Consider the following 22,477-nt stretch of genomic DNA (forward strand, 5'->3'; position numbering starts at 1 on the left):
TAGTGTGCAGCTATATTTTTATGAAACAAAATGTGTACAAAATACTTAAATATAAAATAAAATATATATAATATATATATATAGATATATATATATCTATATATATATTATATATATATATAGATAGATATAGGATAGATCGATATAGATACAGTGTGTATTGTCAAATATTTATTTTGCATATAGTGAAGTAGTCTTTAAAATGATTAAAAGGTACATATATACAGTAATCTGTGTTGCACTTATTTCTGAACTTCAGTATCCTCTTGTGCATAAAAAAAAAAAAAAAAAGAAATGCAATTTATTAGAGACACATTGCTACTGGCATACAGTTTTGGGGTGTATGGGATAAATTTAGGGTTCCAATTTCCTTTTTCAACAGAAACAATAAAACAGTGTGGAAAAAAAAAAAAAAAAATGCTGTGCAGTTGGGCAATGTTCCTCCTTCCTGACTTGTATCTCGCATTGATTCTCAGTCTGAATATTTAAACCCACCCCAACTACTAAGTGGCAGCCAATTCCTAAATTTCTATTGGAGGATTGTGCACTCAAGATTTAAAATGAGATTACAATTCCAAATGAAACAAAGGATTGTTCTTGCTCGCAAGATTAAACTATATTCCAGTTCGATAGGGAGTATTTACACGCTCATGGAATTTAAAACAGAATTGCAAATTTTGGCGAAATGGAAAACAATGCATAAACACACAAAAACCCCAGAATATGTCAGTGATCATAAGGACTTTGTTGTGGAAGACACAAAGGAAATAAGGTACAATTGAAAAAAGTGTACTACTGTCGAGTTACTAGACATAGTGATAGAAAAAAAACACTAAACTAACCGAAAATAATTTCCTACAGTATATAAAAAGCGAAAGCCTCAACAAAAAAGATTTACATACAACTCAAATAGCTAAAAATAAGCACGAAAAATTAAATAAAAAAAGTTCTAGTTATATTGTATTTTATTTTGTAATTGAGCATTATTAATAGCAATAATAATGCACCAATTATTATTATTATTGTAATGTAACACTAAAGCTTTTTAATGTTCATTATTTATAATAAAAAGCATAAAGGAACCTAAAGTAAGTTTTATGCTTCAAAACATTGGTATAGGTCGGATTATTTAAATTTGTTCACCGATTAACTAGTTCACTGCCCTTAATACTTAATAAAAGCCACTTAATTGTGTGTGATAGAGATGAGAAAATGACAAATAACATTTACATAAATACTTGTTTTTATTGCTCATCTTATTTTCATAATAAAAACATCAATGATGCACCACTGGGTTACACCCGTCTCTTCTAAAAGCATCAGACATATACAATATTAACCTTTGGAAAAAGAAAGCATAAAAATACAATTCCTGATTACACCTGAACACATCAGATTCCATGTCTCATAACACTGTTCTTACACTATGCTGGTATGTCTGTACCTAGTCTGTTAACATACGGAAAAACCACACTGAATTCTGCTTCCTGCAAAGCTCTATGCTGTTGGAAAAGGTCTGATAAATCACAGTTTCACAACATTGTTTCCATTTTAAATTTCTGCTCTGCACCTGTATCTAGCAGCTGCAAAATACATTCGCTACTATAAATTCAGTTTCTGTTTTTGATGATTACCACCATAAAAATACACTCCTCAATGCAATAGGATATTAAACAAAAACATGTTTTAGTAATACTTGGGAAATGCTTTTTAACTTTATCAATTTCCTAGACAATACAAATGTGGAGTATTAAACAAGTTCAGCTTCAACAAATAAAGATGTGATTGAAGTTGAAAATGAACACTGCATCACTTACTGTTTTGGTCCTGCTTTGACCCCTCTAAATAATGTTCAAACTGCATTCAAAAAACAAAAAACTTACAACAATGACGGTAAAGATTTTTTATTACACCATCAGACCTATTAATATTCCATTTAAGTTTAAGAAAATAGAATAATTAAAAATTGTATAGCACCTGCTAAAAAGATTGTGGACCTTTGAGTTTAATGCAATACTGAAAGTACTGCCTAGCACAGAGTTTAGAGCACTATTAGCTCCCCATTGCAGTGATTACAACAATTGAAGGTAATGTTTTCGTATCTTGTGTAGGGATGAAACCGACAAATACTTTTCTTGGTAGAGGCGAACGGTGTAGTTAAGGGTTCAGAAAATGAAACTTCAGATGGATCTTCGGTACATAAAACAGGATCCAAGATTCTTAATACCTGGGCAAAAACACAGGAGACATTTCATTGGTTTTATCTGGATTGGTCACATCTGTTTAAAATAAATAAATAAAAGAATTACTGCTGTTAATTTACAGCTATAATAACAAAAACCCAGAGCAGAACATTTTCCAGTCTTCCTGACATTTATATGCTAATTCTACTTTACAGGAGTTGGAGACTAATGACTACCATGTCAACTTTTTTTTTTTTATTTAGAATACTAAATAAAACACTGTGTGAATGCTTCAAGTGTAAACAATCATACCTTTTCTGCCATTTTTTCAGTTGGAGTATTGCAAATTGCAGTTGGTGGGGATGTTTTCTGGTTGTTACTTGTGTCTAAATTGCCAAGGAGGTGCGAGTTCACTGCCTTAGCTAACTTCTGATTGGCCGCAGCAAGCTCGCCAGTGGTGAGAGGTTGTGCACTGGGGTAATAGGTCTGCTGCCTGCCCCATTGCAAATAAACCAAAAGCTGCTCTAGTGACCTGTGAATTTAAAAAAGGGACAAGAGCTACTTTAAAAACAGTTTATCCATAACCTACAATAAATCAACACAGGCCTCTGGAGATGTGCATGTCTACCTGTGAGTCTCAGACATGTCTCTGGAGAACTCTCCCCGTTCGCTAAGAAGGTCCTGTATCACTCCCTGAGCTTCCCTGGTTTGGCGCTGCAGTGCTGTCCTGGCACTGGTCAGCTCCTCAGCCATCACTCTGAAAGACAAAGATCCCCAACCAATGTTAAAGTCTAATGCTCTATAATACGGACAGATCATTTTAAAAACGATTTTAAAGTCCATTTGGGCCTAGAAAATTGTACTTGGTATTCCCAGCCTTTTAATATCAATGACCTATCCAAATGTGACAAACGATACAATTTCATGGAATGGCCCATTTTTTGAAGAAAGAAAAAAAGAAAATGCATTCTGGCTTTGTTGGAAAACTGAATTTAACTTTGCAAGATGCTTTAAAATGCTACATGATGTCTTGTACTGTACGTAGCAAGGAGAACATTGTAGTATCATTGTAGTAATATTTTTATGAGCTAGCGATAGTTCTTGTTTGCTTTTAAAAATTGCCCTTGCCCCCCTTTCCATGTTTCATTTGCTGTGTTCCAAAGTTGAAGCGTTTGTCACCTGAATCAAACGTATGTATTTAAACACATAAAAAGTAAATCTGGACAATTATAAAGGGAAGAAGTGACACGATAGCAAGGCTAATGAAAATGTCTGTTTAGCAAGAACAGTATGTAGTCACCTGCTGGCCAGGAACTTGCTCCGCCACACATCACACTGAATGGTCATGCGTTCAAGTTGCTCAGATATCTGAGTCAGGTTACGGCCGAGAGTTTCGTTTTCCAGGATAAGTTGGTTTTTCTCACGTGCCAGACGCTCAAAATGGTATTGCAGGTCATCGCCCACTGAGGCCACCAGCAGTTTCTTCAGCTCACGGTTCACCTGTAATACAAACACTTCAAAATGCTGTTCTACAGAACACACAACTTTTTTCTTCACAAGTGTCTATTTATTCACTATAAAATATGGGTGTTTTGTGTAAAGAAAAATAAAGCATCCTTAAGGGATTAGTGTAGGGGGAATGGCACCATCTGACATGTTATATGAGCATCTAAGATTCAAGACTGACAGTGCATTGTAAAACAACTTCCACAAAAGGTTTCATTTTTATTGGCTGATACACAAACTTATTAGACCTAGATAAGAGCAGTGGGTTCCCATTCCAGTCCAGATACTTGCTCGAACCAGGCACTAAATTAGTTAATTAAACCGGCCAAGTAGAAGGCAATGGGTTTCTGGAATCACATTGAACGTTGTACATGTCTTGGTGCCTTCATTGTAAAAACCTTCATTTTTTGGGCAAAATGAAAATACTCTACCCAGTTCTGAATGGGTAACAAGTAGGCTTAATCACTAAAGAAATCTACATCTAGGCCTATTTATATAATTATATAGTTAGGGTAAAAAGACATTTAGTAAGAAACTGAACGAGTGGGGTAAAAACTGACAAACATCTCATTCCCCAAATACTACACACCAGCAGGGGGGTTGAATTCTGCTTTCAGTCACTGTAGTAATATGTTCCTCATTAGAGTCATCTCACCTCTGTCTGAACTCGGAGCTGGTTTGAAAGGCCCTCCTTATCTTGCAGCAGCCTCCTCTCCGAGTTCTGCAGCTTGTCCAGGGTGGCTTTCAGTTCCTGTGCTTCCCATCGAGAGTCTATCGCTGCTTCTGACTGGACAACAGGCTCAATTTTTTGATGCCCTGCCAGTTCAGTCAACCTAGAGCCCTTTGAAGGGATAGCATGAGAGATGGCCGCTCGAGGAACCACAATACGGATGGCTTCCAGCTCAATGGACAAATCTTTTTGAATTCTACCCAGATGAAGGACTCCAGGATTCTGAGGTGGGGCTGGCTTTGTCCTTGCGCCAAGCTGGATGGGGCTGCTTTTGCAGGGGAGCTCAGTGATGACCTCCAGAGATTTTGACGGCTCATCTGTCTCCATGCCGTCACCAGGACCACGCACTGGGACTGTGGCCGGAGCTGAAGTGAGAAAACAAATAATCACACTGCTTGCAGTTTTCTTTGTGAGCAAAAACCAGAAGATCTAGCAGTCAGTGTAGTAAGTCTGAGATCCCATTACAATATTAGCATTTTTGTTGACCTTTCTTAATATGATTTTGCTTTTTTTCTGTACAGTTGTCCTTTGAGTACTAAATGCTGCTATAAGTTAATTTCTTGATAATTTCCCATGATCATCAACTTCATAGGGCATGGAATAGCTCACCACATCTTAACATAAGACAAATGACTATTTTCTTCTGCAGTGTGTCTTCCTCTTTCATTGAAACAATTATTTACAATATGTTTAACCAGCTACCATTTTTTTTCTGATAACTTTTCTTACCTTTTACTTGTTGGACTGACGTCATTTTGTAGTGTCCTCACCGAAAAGGTAAAAGAAAATTGAATTGTGTATGTTTATAAATTTCAACTGCAAAAAAAAGAAACATTTTACATACTTGTCTGTTAATTAAACATTTAAACGAATTACCCTTTTCAGCATTAAAATTCAATTCAACAGTTCATGTTGGGCAAGTAGGTACAGAGAATACAAAAAATACGATTATATAATCATATTAAATAAAAAAAATAAATTTTTAAAAAATCAGTAATCTGTCACATATCTGACTGCGGTGAGACCAGAGTATGGGCAGATATGTAAAAAGTCGGATGAATTAATCCTGTTTTAAATACCATTGTACACAACTGTAAGAATTACTATATTTCACACAGTTATCATTTTGAGATTCAGCTATTAGGGAGCTCCCCTACATCCCTTGTTTAGAAAGGTACAGGGTATTAATGCCCCTGACAGAGTAGCCACCTGCCATGTGGGTGCGTTCATTCGCTGCCCAGTGCCAGGCAGGAGATTGAGACAGAGGTTGAAGTTGAGGATTTATTTACATATCAACACACTAAACAGCGCACGTGACCATACCAGCAATGGTAGCACACGGAGTACATTCAACACAGTGTACGACAACTTTAGTAGGATATACAATCTCGGAAGTAATCTTCTCTGTCCAATAATAAACTAATGTTGCTCAAGAGGTTGATCATGGCGGATAAACGGTTAGGGAGGATATGTGACGAGCGGATACATGACATATTGTTAACTACAACAAGATTATGTAAAAAGATCAGATCCACTTGTTCCAGTGAAAATATCACATGTAGAACGCAACATGATATCAACAGCAGGACCAACTTGCTACAATTTCACAATACAATACTTCAACTGCTGTGCTGCTATCTGGTGTCAAATAAAATATACAGACTTCCTCTTCTCCTTTAAATGGATGCAAAGACTACAGTCCGGATTTTCCACTATGGGTAAACTGATTCACAACGTATGTGGACATGGACTTCATTAATATGAGAATGTACATGCCTAGTGTGGTGGAGTGAAACTGGAGAGATTCTTCCAGTTAGTACTTCCTTTGCAGCAGCAAATCATTTTGTCTCCCTCCCATTACTGTTATGATACATACAGTACTTCATCACTAATCACACCCTGAAAACTAACCTACTTTCGTTCACTGTTAGTTTCAGGAAACCAACCAATTTCTATGTACACAACCATATTTTTACTCTACACTAAATATGGCATTGCAGGTCAAACGGATTGTCAGACGCCTTATCTATTACCGAGTTATGCATATGCATTATTTTTGTTGTTAATCTAATGAATCAAAATGAACGTTTTAAATTTTACGTTTTTCATGGTCATTGAAATTCTTGCAGTATCGGTATACAGCTATTCCTCTGCGCGCGCACACACACTAACCCTAGAACAATAGTCTGCATTGCACCACGTGGTGTGTGTGTGTGTGTGTGTGTGTATATATATATATATATATATATATATATATATATATATATATATATATATATATATATATATATATATAACAAGATGTTTTTATTTGTTTTGTTAATTATCCTGTGGAATCCGTTCTTGGCACCAATAAATAGTACTGCTGTGCGGCTGCAATTACCTCGGTACTGAAATGCACTAATTTATTTACACAAATACAAACATTTATAAAATGTATTCTTTTTTCACATTTAAACAAACCTATTCCGTTCTCTTCTGATCTGATGTTGTTTTATCGCTGTATATTAATACTCCAGATGTTTTTAGATCTGTTTTGTCAAAAAGAGTTAAAATGCAGTATTTACATGTCACACACAAGCCAAATTTTACACTACAATTTTAGTAATTGTCTGCGCTAAAAGTGGTCAGCAACAAATCATAAAAAGGAAACAAACGATCCACGTAGTCTGGTTTCGTTGTTAATAAACAAACACGACAACAACAACACAGAACTGTTATTCGAATAATCCAGGATCTCCTACAACATTTTTTTTAAAACATGTTGAAAGATGATTTGTATGAAAGTTTTACGCAAACACAAAAGCAGACAGAAATGTACTTACCCAAAACTCATTCAATTTTAACTATGTAGGCGCACAAAGAACTACAGAATTCCCCGTTATATGACGCAAAGGAAACCATACAACCCTTTCCTGTGATGTAAACTTTGACACGGCTACACAGGTTTCACGTGAATTATATTAAATGATAACATCGATTATTTATTTAATTAAAAGAAACACATAAATAATAAAATATGAGAAAAAAAAGCTTTAATGTGGAAAAATTAATGGAAATCTTTTTTATTGAATTTTCAAATTTGGATTCCGCATCCGTTGGCATCCGTTTTGTGGTTGCTAGGGGGATGAACCCAGCGCAGATGCAAGTGCAAGCTGATCAAACGCAGGAATACATAACAACTGAATCCTGCTCTGGGAGCAACGCGGAACGACAGCATGGTGAGCAGTGGCAAATGTTTTTGTTTTTATTTTAAAGTGTCAACTGTATAGTATCTTATTCTTTATAAATGCGTATCTTCTTAAGCAGATATTTTATTTTGACGAAACATGGTTTGTAGCAACACCATTCTTAAAACAAACTTTTATTCGGGAAATATTAGTTTATGAAAAGTCAGTAATAAAGGTATCCATACTAACTGTAAACTTCGGTATATGATAGGTGTTATTGTCTGTAAAACACCAAGTTTAAGTTTATCTGGGTTATGTGCAGTACCAATTAAAAATCAGCCTAAGATGCTTGTGTCCTCAGATTTGGGAAGTTCAGTGTGGTTAGACACAGCGTAGTTACAGCATTGTGCAGTAATACTTTTAAATACTGCCACCTTGTCAGTGGAGACTAGTGACAATTTAAGTTCTTAGACATGTTTGTTGTAAACACTTGCAAATTGTTTATTAGGAGGTATGTTTTCAAAGCCTGTGGCACTGACCACAATCAGAATAAAAGTATAAGGAAAAATAAAATATTATAAGCTGCCTGTCTGTGTGTCTGCCTGTCTCATGTCATACTTACATTTTAATTAAACTTGTTCTGGACATTCTATAGCACTTACTGTATATAATCTGGGTTGTCTGTCAGACTGCCTTTCTGTATGTCACACTGATTTATTTTCATGTATGAACTGCATTTTCAGTTGTGATGAAGCTTAGGAAAGACATTATTTAGCTCAAGTTATTTAGTAATAGGATCTGGGGCCATAAATAATACAAAAAAAAAAAAAAAAGTGGGGTTGACTATCGCTGACATGCTTGTTTGGCTTGCCATAAACTCAACTGCACTAGTAAAGTAGATGTTAGACATAAAAAAGACATGCTATGAATTAATTTACAGTACTTTGAGAAATGAAGTTAGATTATAGTAACACATCTTAAACCTACTTCTCAGAATATTTTCCCCCAAAACAATGGTAGCAGTTGAAAAGGGCTTTAGGTCATTCAGTTGACAAACTGTAGTACAGAAGAACCACATAGAGGCATATGGCAAAGTAGTGTGCAGGTGTAGAGGTGATGCAGTGCTCAAGACAATGACAAACAACAAAGTACTGGTGAAATGGTGATTTATTTATAATCCAAAGTCTGATGACAAACAGTAAAGAAATGGAGGGTTGGCAATACACAACAATGTTTATTGCACAGTTCAATAAACACAGGGTTCAGTCCTGAAATAATAAGCATGGTATTAAACGCACAAAACACAGACACGGTGAGTGCAAAACACAGTCCATCGTGAGTGCTGTAGTGCTCATGGTGAAATACAATTTACTCATGCATAATGGTGAAATATTGTCCGGTTTTGTGCTTGCCTGTAGCGACAGCTCCGTCTTATGTCAGCCATCTAATAAATAACAAACAGTACAATTAGAAGATACAAACAAACAAAAACACACACAACTATTTTACACTCGTCCTTCAGTGGTTCTCTCTTAACCATTACAAAGGAACAGATCACCTAGCCACGTCCCCATTTCTATCGTCAGTTAGCGAGTGCAACTGTTTCTCCTCCAATCCGTGGTTGCCATATCGCTTTTCCTCTGGAGCGATGACTTGGTGTGCCATAACTCCGCTCCCTTTATAGATGGCCGACTTCCAGCTAACCCTTGGAATGAATTGTCTGACCATCCAGTCCGGGCAGTTTATGCAGCAACGTCAGAGGTTGTTGGAAGGGAGATTTAGAACCAAGATTCATTCTTTCTCTGTCACAGGGCAGTATTCCCTGGTAATATTTTTTTCAAAATTCTTCACCATGTTCTTTAATGCAAACCTGGCCAGGAAGGGTCAGAAGGTGCGTTTTATACTTGCTTTCCGTAGTCCTTCTGATAGGATTCCGGATAAGTCTGTTCTAGAACGGTGCGTTTACACTGGTATGAAACAGAAGGGGGTGCTTCTCTCAGGACAAGAGTCTTGAGTATGCATACTTCGTAAACTAAAGATGTGCTGACGCTGTGCTGTAATGACAACATCATCGATTGCCATCATTTGAAAAAAAAATCAAACATGATCTCGTTTTTTCGTTTACAATTAGAAAATTGAAAAATTTAAATGTTGGTTAATAATAATAATAATAATAATAATAATAATAATAATAATAATAACTACATGTATTTACAAAAAATTTTTGCAGATTTTTTTTTAATGTTTCTTGTTTGCTGCTATTATGTGGAAAGCGCTGATATACTATATATATATATATATATATATATATATATATATATATATATATATATATATATATATATATATATATATATGTACCCACTGACCCTTTCATTACACAAATATCAAGTCTGTTTCAAGTTACACCAGAACAAAAAAATGAGACCACTTCACTAATGTATAGAAATAAGTTACACTTACGTTCAGTACGTTTGCACTATCAAAGTATACTGGAATCCGTTCTCTTGTCCTCTCAGTCCACAACACGAACTCGACTTTTGAGAGGATAAGAGGACGGATTCCGGAACGCGTTTGGTAGCGTTTGCACTACTACATTTTTCAGAATACATCCTCTTGTCCGCTTATTCAGGAATATTTGTGCTAGTGTAAACATACCTAGAGTTACCCAGCACTGCTGTAAGCACTGTAGGAGAACTAGAAATTTGCTTTCCTTCATTACTGTAGCTGACACACTTAGGGAAACTCAGTAACATTTAACATAAAATTGTAAGTTCTCTTGCTCTTTGGATTTTCTTTTCTATGAGAGCAGTGTATCTGATTATGTATTATCTTTTTGTAATCGTAAATCTCGAAAAACTACTCGCTTCTAAATCTTTTGTAGTCATGTTTGTATTACTTTAGTATAAATACATGTTAATTTGGATTCATATGTTGTTTTTTTCTGACTTTATGTGAACGAAAAGACACACATTTGCCCGTTTTCCCATTGGAAATAGTGATATTTTGAAATATCACTGTCCTGGTCACAAAAGCAAAGTTTGTGGGGAATAATAGCCATTTTCTATACTTTTGAGGCATAAGCAATTAGGAAATAACACTTACTACCCAGGAACAAAAATTGTGTTACATAGTGTAATCTATTGCCACAAATTTAAACCCTGTAGATTTCTAAATTTGTCATGCCTTTTTTAAAATGTGTATATTTACCTTCACACATGTTACTGTATATCCAAAATGACTGAGTATTGTATCTCTGATTGTAGAAAAATCTTTTTTTTTTTTTTCAGTCTACATTGTAATGCTTGGAGAAAGTCCATGTTTAATCTAAGTAACCATGAAAGTGTATCTACAGTAATTCTCCCAGTTCTGATACGTTATCCACTTATTTATGTTCTATCTGTCAGGGTTTGAAAGGGTTGTGATATTTTATCAATGCAATAGTGTAACACTTTGGTTAAAGTTTCCTGTTAACTGTGCATATATAAATAGAAGCCTAAGTATAGCCGAAGCCTAATGTGGTCAATATCTGTAATAGTTGTACGTTGTCAAGCACAAGGCCAAAAGGAAAAAGCTATCAACAAAGTGAGATAAAAGCTTTTACTACTAGAGGTACGACATATCAGGATGTTTGTTGTATTGTGTTGAACAGTAAGTGTATAGTATAAGACAATTGCTAAAGTAGCAACGAACAAGCCAATTGGTGGAGCTGTTGCTTTTCATTTCCCTGGTTGCCTTGCATGCAGAATGAATATCTTGCATTCAAAATAACCCTAAGGTACACTACAAAACAATTTGGTGAAACTATATTTTAGAATGTGCCCTGCCATTGTCAGTGCACCAGATTAATTTAAAATGTTGTTTAGAGAAGCCATATTTAATAACAAATTGGCACAGAACTGTATACATTAAAATTATTCTGGTGGAAAGAAATTAAATACAGTAGCTAATTTGCGCCCACTAAAGTAAACTTTTCTTACCAAAATACTTGAATCAGTGCTGCCCATTATCTTTTTAAACAATCTTTAAAAAGAAAGTTACATGAGCCACTTTGAAATAAAGAAAATGCAATACAAAACCTTTACAGTACATAATGTTTGCAGTCATTCTCAGTGATTCTTATTGCAAGTACAGGACTACACCTCCCGGAAGGACTCAGGCTGAAAAGCCCTAATTTGATAATTGTTTTTGATTACTGTTTAATTATCACCCGCACCTGGTAATGATTGTAAATTAGTGCCAGGTGCATGGTTTAAAAAGTGTGCAGCCAGTTTGTTCTGGGCTGCTGTGTGTGAAGCCTGCTTGATAGTGTGCTCAGGCGTATTGGAAGACAAAGGTACTGTGTGAAGCCTTTTTGTAACTCCAAAACTGAGTTTTTTTTTTTTTTTTTTTGTTTATTGTGTTAATTAAAAAACCAGCGCGTAAGCACTTCAAACACTATCATTTTATGAGTCAAGTGGCAATAATTAAAAGAAATGGTGTCACAAAAACAAAACAAAAAATAAATGAATGAGGTCTCTAAACCCTTCGTGATGTGTGTTTATTTTTTTTCTATTTGGCCAGAGAAGCTTGCCAGGGCTACTTCCAGCAGATTACAACAATGGAGAGAGAATTTTGAGTTTCTAAACTGCATGGAAACACGACCATTGTTGGCAGCATACTCTGTGAAATGGGGAAGACTTCCATGTTGTTGCGATTTGCAATAAATGTAAAAAAAAGCAAAACAGATAAAGGATATTTGTACTTTTCAAGCATTAATATGACAAATTAATGCATTCTTTACCATCAGATTGAACAACTAAAGAACATGTTTGTTTGTGAGCATGAAAGGTTTCAGACTTGCAGCCTTGGGCTGCTACTAAAACAAACACATTTATTTCCTGTTACTGTGTTCTCACGACAGGGTTAGTACTCACACTTTAGAATTTGTAAAAACATCAGGATTAGTTCTTGACCATAACTTATTCATGACTTGATTGTATCTGCTCGTTTTTAAATGAATACAATTGATTGTAAACCTTATTACTCTGTAAGGATGAATTCTGTTTAGCATTTGATAAAATGTTGTCTCTGTACTGTAGCTGCCAATATGTACACAAATTAAGTGTGTAATGAATACAAATTTTACAGAGGAACTAATGTTTTACAGAATCAATTTGTCTACATTTTAGAGATTTAAAAAACTATATATATATATATATATATATATATATATATATATATATATATATATATATATATATACTAAGGTATATTATATATATATCTATATAATATTTCGTATATTATATATAATATATACTTGTACTATGTTTGGGCTCTATTTTAAAGCAAGTACAGTAATACAACCATTTATAACAATAATACAACCATGTTCTGAATACAATACTAACAAGAAGCAACACAAATATTTGATCCTGTAACTAGGTTATGTCTTTTTATTTTTATCCTAGAAGAAAATGGGTGAGGGAATCCTTTTTTTGAACTCTCTTCAAATGAGAAGCAGTCAGAAAAGCTGTACAGTATATTGAAATAGTGCCCCCACATAAATATGATAATACTGTATGTTGTCGGTACCTTTGCTTTTAAGAGGCAATAGCCCTAAATATTTAAAGCGGCTTCAAAAGCTGTGGGGCGTATAGTGCGTGGTTTCATTGTAAAGTCAAAATAACAGGCCACCTGCCTGGCACAATCAGGATGTGTTGAAACATGGCTATGGATATGTAGGTCCCAACCCTTTCAACAGTCACACACCTGTCAGCACTTTGAAACATACTTTTATTTACAAGTTTGAATATAACACATGTTTGTCTGTAATGCCCATGTTTCCTGTTGTGGTAATCTCCAGCAAGAGCCAGTCGAATCTGTAATATTTTGCTGTGATATTTTTCTACTTTCTTTGCATATTTACATAGTTGAAGAAAGTTTCTTATTCTCCGCTGTAGTCAAAGCTGGGATATTTATGCATGTCCAGTAATCCATTAAGACCATGCAGGCAGTGCAAATTAAAACCAAGTAAAGCTTATAGTGCTTGCTAAGTTAATATGTGACATGTGCAAGGTAACTTGAAGGGCAAGGGCACCTCTAACTTACTAAAGTACATAACTTCATTTGGCATATTGACTTGCAGCACAAGCATTCAGTACAATTTGATTGAAAAACCACCAAATACATTTGTTCTAATGTTGTTCCATATTCTTGTAGTCCCTTTGCTGCCAAATCAAGCAATGCAAATCATTTACTGTAATAAACTGCAAATTGTGCATTGTGCTCAAGGTTAATGGTAAAATGTTTTAAATAGAAAGACTACCTGGCACTCACCAGTATCTACTGGCAAAATGTAACAAGTATTTTCAATGAAGGAGTCATAACCAAGGCTTCTCTGCTGCTAGTTTCAAAATTACAGTACATGTTTATAGTGCCGGGTTTTGATAAGAGACAATACCCCCCCCCCCCTCAATCTTTCGGTAGATTTAATGGTTTGTCCACAAGAGTGTACTAGTGTGCTTCCATGCAGAAAAGGAATTCATAATTGTCATCTGCGCAATGTAGTAAAATCAGGTGTGGGTCTTGTGACCAGTACTTTAGATATTAATGTATTTATTTGGATAGAAAGAAACAGATAATGTTACCTTTTCATTGTTATTGTATTAGATTGTATACACTAAATCCCAATTTGTCACATAGACTTTCAACTTAAGTGTTCAGGTCAACAAACAAATATTACATTAGGAGGCAGTGTGGTCCAGTGGTTAAAGTCCAGGGGCTTGTAACCAGAAGGTCACCTGTTCAAATCCCATCTCTGCCACTGATTGACTCACTGTGTGACCCTGAGCAAATCACTTAATCTTTTGTGAGGTGTTAAATCAGTGTGCTATTTTAAGTGACTCTGCATATAATGCACAGTTCTCAGCCTACCTCTGTAAAGAGTTTTGTGATGGTGGTCCACTATGAAAGGTGCTATATAAAAATAGATATTCTTGTTATTGCAAGTTATTACCATGTTACTACAATTTGCAACAAATGTGTAAGGATATGTTTATACTTTTCCAGCATTTCTTTAATGTCAGATAACAACTAAAGGTCGTGTTTGTTTGGCAGCATCTGATACTGATGAAAGGTTTCAGACTTGCAGCCTTGGGGTGCTGCTAAAATGATTATAAATTATTACTATTAATTTCTGGCAGATGTATTTTACTGTTCTTGTGTTATTTTACTGTTCCTGTGTTCGCCAGGGTTAGTACTTTAAATCTGTAAAAACATAACGCACGAGATTGCACTCTGAACAAAAAGCTGTTTAGATTTGATAATGTGGTTCTTGGAGCAGGGAATGTTGGGACAAACAGAGTAATTGCACATGCAGAGGGCTAGTTCCTTCCCTACACAGGATGTAGAGGTTAGAGGATAAATCCAATACCATAGATTACATTCTCTAATGGAAACCTATTCAAACATTTCATGCAACAAGAACCACCAAAGAACAGCAAATTCATAATAAATAATAACTCATTGAGAAGACCTATTAAGAACACTATGGATATGTGAACTACTCTGCATAACCACTGGTAGGCTGTTGTGTCCGACATCAAGCTAGTTGTTTAGATCAAATGCATGTATGAGTGTATCAATAAATTATGTAGACCTGTGTTTTTCTTAAAAAACAGGACTTGTTGAAATTAGATTAATGTCTGCTATCATGGTTTGGGTTGTCAATGCATTTGTTTTCTCAATGTTTCTTTCAGAGTCAGGATGAACGATTTGCATTTCTTGCCGAATGGTATGACCCAAATGCTGCCCTTCTAAGGCAGTATCAGTTTCTGTTTTATCCAAAAGATCGGTCAGTTGAAATGGTAAGATATTTCATTCTCAAGTGTTAAGTGTAGTGTTGTTTTTCAAACAAACGTCTGATACAAGTGTTTTCATAGTTGCTTTAAAGCAGGTGAATATTTACATAAATTCACATTTCTGCAGTTTTTCTAAATTAAATTATCAAGAAAAAAATACATTTAAGTTGTAAGGGCCATGTTTCCCTTTTCCTTGATGAATAAAACAAGTCCACACTTGGTGTGTCATGGTACTGCTTTAAAGGCTGGCTTTAATACTGCTTACAGATATATGAACAACTGAGCTATGAGTATCTGAACATGTAACATGTGATCCCCATCAGTCAACACTTTTGATTAAGTGTCGTCCTTGGCGGCCTTGACTATAACAAATCTATTCTAACTGACAGAAGCTTTCAGATTTTCACAGAGAGGGTAAGTTATTAGAAAAAAAGGAAATATACAAATACCAGAAAGCTGAGGTTTCATTCTGTTTAGGTAAAAACTTAACAAAACTGCAGAAGCTTTAGTTCATACAAAAAGTCTTCCTGCACTACAACTAGGGCAACTATCTGTCCTGATTTTTAGGATGAAGCTGAAAATATGATGAGTGTAGCACTTCTACTTTCATTGCAAGTTCCTCAAAGCAATGTTGCGTAATTTGTTGGTTATATTTCACATCCCAAAAACAAAAAAAAATCATTGGTCTAAGTCCAGTCATTATTTTCTCGTTTGGTGTAATTTTAGAAACCTCAGATTTCCAAACCGTCATTTAGTGCTCTGTGTCCTTTAATGTACTCCTTGAGACCATGAAATAAAAGGTGGATACATTCTTGTGTTGTTGTTTTTTTTTTTTTTTTTTTTTTTTTTTTTAATGCCTGGTACAAGCTGGCAGATTTCCAACTCCAATTTCATATCTTTTGAGCAAAACATTTAAAAAAACAATGTGCCAGGGTTGGGCAGTTTATAGGATCAGAACTGCACGTTGAAACCAAAATAAGCGACAGTACATACAGTTTTGCTATTCAAAATGAAATTAGTTGTGTTGGGTTATGCCCAAAATATTTACTGGTATTATATCATGGTTGATTTTAAAAATAACTATACAATTGCAAATGTTTTACTAATACAACAACGTTTAATTATTTAAGGAAAACTGGCACGTGGCACCAAGTAAATTAATACATTATACATGCGAAACAATAAATAAACCTGTAAGTGCCCCCCAAACTGTTCAGCATTTATTAAGAAATTCTATAAACTACTGTATTATTAAACAAACATGTTTACCTTATCCAAGCTGCAGGAGAAATGGCAGCTTAGTGTACAATTTATTTAAATATTATATATAATGTAATTTAACAATATAATAAAGGATGCAGAAACTTGTCTAATATGAAGATACTGTACAGTATGTTACAATTGCAGCTGATATTTAGTTGTAGTATAGCCCCAGAGATGCAAGCAGTTTATTTTGTGGCATTATTGGTGGACACATGAGCAATCCAAATAAGTACCCACTCGTCTGGGATGCTTAATCAGATCACTCGGATCATCCTTCAGTATCCCCATATAGCAGGATGTAGTAAATAGGCTTTGTAAGAGGGTTTCCTTGTGTCATTATATTGATATACCATGCTTGCCAGCTGAGGCTTGTAGGTTATTTTTGATGACCACTATATACAGTACAGTAGGTGTTAAAGTTTGTTTCTTCCAGTATTTTCAAAGCTGCCACACTATGTATTGCAAACCTTTCCTACTGTTAAACACCATTCGAACACCACAAATTACAAAATGAAACCAGTATTTAATCTTAGTTAAGGTCAAATGGAGGTCCAGACTGATTAGTTATTTGTAAAACAGCTTTTGCAACACAGCGTCAAGCTAAATATTTGTGTATTGTATACATTATGTGGATTTGCAAATGTGTTATACTGGTAAATCTATATACCCTAAAGCACACCATACAGTATATATTAAAGAAACATAGAAGTATAACACCAGATTTTCAAAGGTTTTTCTTTTTAATCATTTCACAGTTTGACATGAAAAACCATTGTACCTTTTTAAGAAGGACAAAATATGACGATATAAAACTGCAAAATCTCTTTGTGGGCAACCGTTTGAACGTGTTTTCACGGCAGCTTCACTTAATAGACTATGGGGACCAGTACACAGCAAGCAAACTGGGCAGCAGTAAAGAAAAGTAAGGATTATTGTTTAAATATTCTTGTGAAATGCAAATGTTATCACCATGCATTTTGTCACATAATCTTCAAATTACTTTTGCACCTCAAATGCATAATGAAACACAACAAGCCAAACTACTTACACCCATAATTTGTATAATGTTCATATTGGATAATAGTCAGTTCAGTGGTTCAAGTGTCTCCTGTGACTGGTAGACCTGTGCCACAAAACCTCTGTATTTTTTTTTTTTCAAAGGCAAGATTTACTGTGGCTGTTTTCATTCAACTCTGAATTTAATTTTCTAGTATTTATTTTTTTTCCTATTGAAACAAAATTATCTAGGCCCAATTCAGTTAACTTTCATATTTTATGAAAATACAAAGTATTGTATCATTGATTAATGTTTAAACATAATAATTGATTCACATGTTCTGTTCATTGCATGCATTTGTATGATCTTTTTCACAGCTAAAATTTTTTTTTTTCAAATTGGGCTGTAGGTTTCATATGGTTGAGCAATGATTAGTGTATGCTTTATTGTTGTCAATCTTTAATATTTATGAAGGACATTGGGTACATAATTGCAAGTACATATTGCAGTACATAATTGCAGTACATATGTTGCGATCATCATTTTGCTTCAGCTCATGAGTTTTAAATTTACATTTTCCTTTTGGCTAAATATTTAGGGGTTGTGAATGTAGTGACAGGTCTTAATGGTTTTGGAAATTCATTTATTTTTTCTTACTTCTCTGTAACACAAAGTAATCTGTGCTGAAATAAGGATGACTCATGCTCTGTAACTGTATGTTCAAACCTGATGCATACTAAATATTTATCAAAATCCTATATTCTTACCGCATGTCTGGGGTTTCCCGAAGGAATATTTAGCTTGTCTTAAGTTTATTAAAAAAAAAAAAAAAAAAAACAAATAAATATGGTGTGATATGTATATTTTTTTTTTTTGGAAGAACACTTGCTATTATCAAGCCAGATGCTACTGACAAGATGGGAACAATAATTCAATTGATCTATGATGCAGGCCTGACAGTAACCAAAGCAAAAATGACCGCTTTGTCACGGTAAGCAAGTTCACTAGATATTATTATTATTATTAATACACCTACACCTTCTCAGTAGTGTTATGAGTTCTGTGTCCAGATGATATTTGCAAGTGCATATTATGTATGTGAATTTAATAAAACATTATGACAATAAATTATTTTGTATAAGCCTGTATATATATATCTTATATATATATATTATATAATATATATATATATAGTATATAGCTATATATCTATATATATATTAACATGTGTGTGTATATATATTATATATATATATATATATATATATATGTGTGTGTGTGTGTGTGTGTGTGTGTGTGTGTGTATATGTATATATGTGTATATATATATATGTGTGTGTATATATATATATATTATATATATATATATATATATATATATATATATATATATATATATATATATATATATATATGTGTGTTTTTTTATTATTTTTTTGTCTGCTGAAGGTGACAAGCATTGCAAAAGCTTAAGGTGTACTTTTATTATTCATTAACCATAATTATGGCTTGCTTTATAGGAAGGAGACCATGGACTTCTATGCAGAACATCAGTCAAAGTCTTTCTTCAAGTGAGTGTTTCCTGGGTTAATATTTGACCTTTTATAGGAAAGCAGAGGACACGGTTTCAAGGAGCAATGAAAGCTACCAGCCATCAGCATTCCTGTGACATTGCAGTGACTTTGCAGTATTCTCAGACTACAGCCTGAGCAACACAACTGTAGCCTGACAACGTTATTTTGAAATGCTTTTTACATTTTTTATTTAGACAAAAAAAAAAAAAAAAAAGGCAGGTCTTATAGCCCTGGGATTTTCTTTTCATAATAAAATATGAAGAAACGGCAGTTCTGAGACATGGAACATGGCTTGTTTTATCGCAGGTGTACAGTTTATATACAGTGAATGAAAGAATATTGTGAATAGAGTATACTTCTATAGAGTGATCTATACAAGTTCAGTTATGAAAATCTCATCTATGTAATGTGGTGTTCATTATTAATTGATTTCTTAACGTGCTTGTCACAAATATGGTTGACATGCTTTTCTATATTTATTTACACACCAGGCAAGGGTTTGGCAGAAACAAACAATGTGAATTGTAAGTTATATCTGTTGTTTGAAACTGGTTTTGTTAGAACAGAATGTTTCAACTTAAGCTACTCCATCTTTAGTAATGGACACCACTGTGACGTATAAGTCTGTTATAAATTGGACTACATTTTCAGTTAATTAGACAGTCTAATAGTTCAATTGGTGTCCCTCATCCTTGCAGTAACCTTGTTCAGTTTTTATCCTCTGGCCCGGTTGTTGCCATGGAGATCCTGGGAGATGAGGCTGTGACTGCCTGGAGAAGGCTCCTGGGGCCAACAGACTCGAGTGTGGCTCGAAACGAGGCTCCAGACAGCGTGAGAGCAAATTTTGGCACAGATGGCACCAAGAATGCTGGGCATGGTTCTGATTCACTTGCATCAGCAGCAAGAGTAAGTGTCTTGCTTGGAAAGCTGCATGATTTCTTTTATTGAATTTTGTTTTGTATTGATGTTAATAACCAATTCTGACACAGTTATCCACACGACCAACAGCATACATTAGAATAAGATCAAACAGTATGCAGACACAGCCTACTCCTGATGCAGACACACACACTGTAGCTATTATAAATACAAAATTCTTACAGTAAAAGGTTTAATAGTAGACTCAATGTCAAATACAGCCAAATCATTGAAAAAATAAACATTATTTTAGCTATTGCCTATAAAATGGTGTAAAATCGGTATCTTATAATCTATAGCTGTTTTCTCAAATAAAATGGATTCCTATTTTGAAGGACAGTTTCCTTGTTTAGAAGATTCAGGTATCACATATTTGTGTAGCTTTTATTACACTATGTAATACAATTTTTGTTCCTGGGTAGTAAGTGTTATTTCCTAATTGCTTATGCCTCAAAAGTATAGAAAATGGCTATTATTCCCCACAAACTTTGCTTTTGTGACCAGGACAGTGATATTTCAAAATATCACTATTTCCAATGGGAAAACGGGCAAATGTGTGTCTTTTTGTTCACATAGTCAGAAAAAAACAACATATGAATCCAAATTAACATGTATTTATACTAAAGTAATACAAAAATGACTACAAAAGATTTAGAAGTGAGTAGTTTTTCGAGATTTACGATTATATGTATTTACTACAACTGGGTGTAAAGTTGTAAAAAAACAAAAACAAAAGGCAAAGTTGGTGGTTTTCTTCAGGCATGCTAGTAGGTTTCTGTCTCATACAATACTTTATTTAAAATGCTCCCTCAAGTAACTTGTCTGACAAATGAAAAGCTTAGTCCGGTGTAAGTAGAGCTCTGTATAATGAAGCTATTATGTAGCATTTATAGACATTCTTGCCTTATTCTGTCACAGTCCTCATCATTTTATGCATGTTGCATACTGATGCAGGCCATGACAAATCTAAGTAATTGTATAGTAATTTTGCTTACATGTTCACTATGCTTTATTGAGCTATCCTATGCTTGACCAAGCTTTTACCATATTTGGCAATGCTTTGCCAACTCCTGGGTCTGTGGTGTGTACTTGCCTATACATTCTAGGATGCCTCATTGTCTAGTTTTTATCTTGCCTTTTTACTAGAGATTAAAAACAGAACTGCACATAGGGCAGGATTTTCAGAAGGTTGTAAATGATAACTCCAGTGTTAATCAAGAAATCGTTATGAGGCATTGATATTGGCATTTTTAAGCGGTTGTTATGCCTAGGACCAGGGTTAATTTCTTACAGACTACCTTGATAATTCAATGTTTATAGTTACTAAAATATAATTAGAGCCTTTTCTATAGTTGTGGTTATGAAAGAGATTTACTCACTTATTTTAACCATTTGCAACCTTATGGAATGTTTGTTGTATCACTAAAATTTTATACCATTATTTGCACCCAGTGTAATGTTACTACCAAGAAAATATCAATGCAACTGTAGCCAATTTATATTCTGCATACGTACATTATATGACAGCTGGCATCTACTGTAGATTTAATTTGAATTATTCAACTGAAATCTTGGTACAGAAAACGGCATATTTGATATTATAATACTTTCCTTAGGTGATTGTGATTTTGCAATGCGTCTTTGGCTTTTACCTCATGTATCCTATACACACAAGAGTGAAGAACAGGCGTCAAGGACACACAGCGATGCACTAGGCATGTGATCAAGATCATTGACATGGAATTTGCTTAAATGTATTTGTAATGTTGTCAGACTCCCCCCACACTTTATGTACAATGTACATTTTCACATATTTGTATGCATATAAAATGTTCTTATAATACTGTAAGTGTTGAGTGGCTACTTCTAATCATGTTGAGTTTATTTATCGTGGAGGTGAGCAGAGTACCAGAGAAAATGATTATTGAATTCACCAAACAATTAATTAAAAACAAATTGTGTATTGGGTTAGGAAGCTATCGTAATATTAAAAGCTTAATAAATATATACTGAAGTGTTACATACATGGTATACATGTAGAATAACTAACAACTACAAACAACAATGGCACTTGAAACATATGTATTTGTAGCCTACAATCGAACATACTAAAATACATACAAAAGTAGATGTCATCATAAGAAAATAAATTTCAACCAATACATGTAGTTGGCTTATGGTATTTCTTTCTTTTTAACCAAAAAATGATTGCACAATTCACATTGAGTTTTATATATATATATATATATATATATATATATATATATATATATATATATATATATATATATA

The 22,477-nt window shown here is 34.3% G+C and overlaps 2 protein-coding genes across 4 annotated transcripts in view; one reads left to right on the plus strand and one right to left on the minus strand.

Moving 5' to 3' along the window:
• Nucleotides 1-1,211: 1,211 nt before the first annotated feature.
• LOC121320576 (golgin-45-like) lies at nucleotides 1,212-7,320 on the minus strand. Of its 2 annotated transcripts, XM_041259027.1 has the most exons (7): nucleotides 7,245-7,320; nucleotides 5,149-5,235; nucleotides 4,345-4,784; nucleotides 3,484-3,683; nucleotides 2,812-2,940; nucleotides 2,496-2,715; nucleotides 1,212-2,227 (listed from the first exon to the last, which is right to left on the minus strand). In XM_041259027.1, exons 2-7 carry the CDS (start codon nucleotides 5,171-5,173, stop codon nucleotides 2,042-2,044), a joined length of 1,200 nt encoding a protein of 399 aa, XP_041114961.1. In that variant the 5' UTR covers nucleotides 5,174-5,235; nucleotides 7,245-7,320; the 3' UTR covers nucleotides 1,212-2,041. The 2 variants fall into 2 exon arrangements, with proteins under 2 accessions (XP_041114961.1, XP_041114960.1); XM_041259026.1 differs by lacking the exon at nucleotides 7,245-7,320 and having other exon boundaries at nucleotides 5,149-5,411.
• Nucleotides 7,321-7,551: 231 nt separating this feature from the next.
• Nucleotides 7,552-22,477, plus strand: part of LOC121320577 (nucleoside diphosphate kinase 7-like) — a 62,201-nt gene continuing 47,275 nt past the window's right edge. For both annotated transcript variants that reach the window (XM_041259028.1, XM_041259029.1), the window contains exons 1-6: nucleotides 7,552-7,640; nucleotides 15,332-15,439; nucleotides 17,452-17,618; nucleotides 18,574-18,684; nucleotides 19,214-19,264; nucleotides 19,966-20,173. In XM_041259028.1, coding sequence (XP_041114962.1) covers nucleotides 7,638-7,640; nucleotides 15,332-15,439; nucleotides 17,452-17,618; nucleotides 18,574-18,684; nucleotides 19,214-19,264; nucleotides 19,966-20,173 — 648 coding nt within the window. In that variant the 5' untranslated portion in view covers nucleotides 7,552-7,637. The remainder of the gene's footprint in view (nucleotides 7,641-15,331; nucleotides 15,440-17,451; nucleotides 17,619-18,573; nucleotides 18,685-19,213; nucleotides 19,265-19,965; nucleotides 20,174-22,477) is intronic.

Source organism: Polyodon spathula, chromosome 9 (assembly GCF_017654505.1).
Source record: "Polyodon spathula isolate WHYD16114869_AA chromosome 9, ASM1765450v1, whole genome shotgun sequence".
NCBI classification, from domain to species: domain Eukaryota; kingdom Metazoa; phylum Chordata; class Actinopteri; order Acipenseriformes; family Polyodontidae; genus Polyodon; species Polyodon spathula.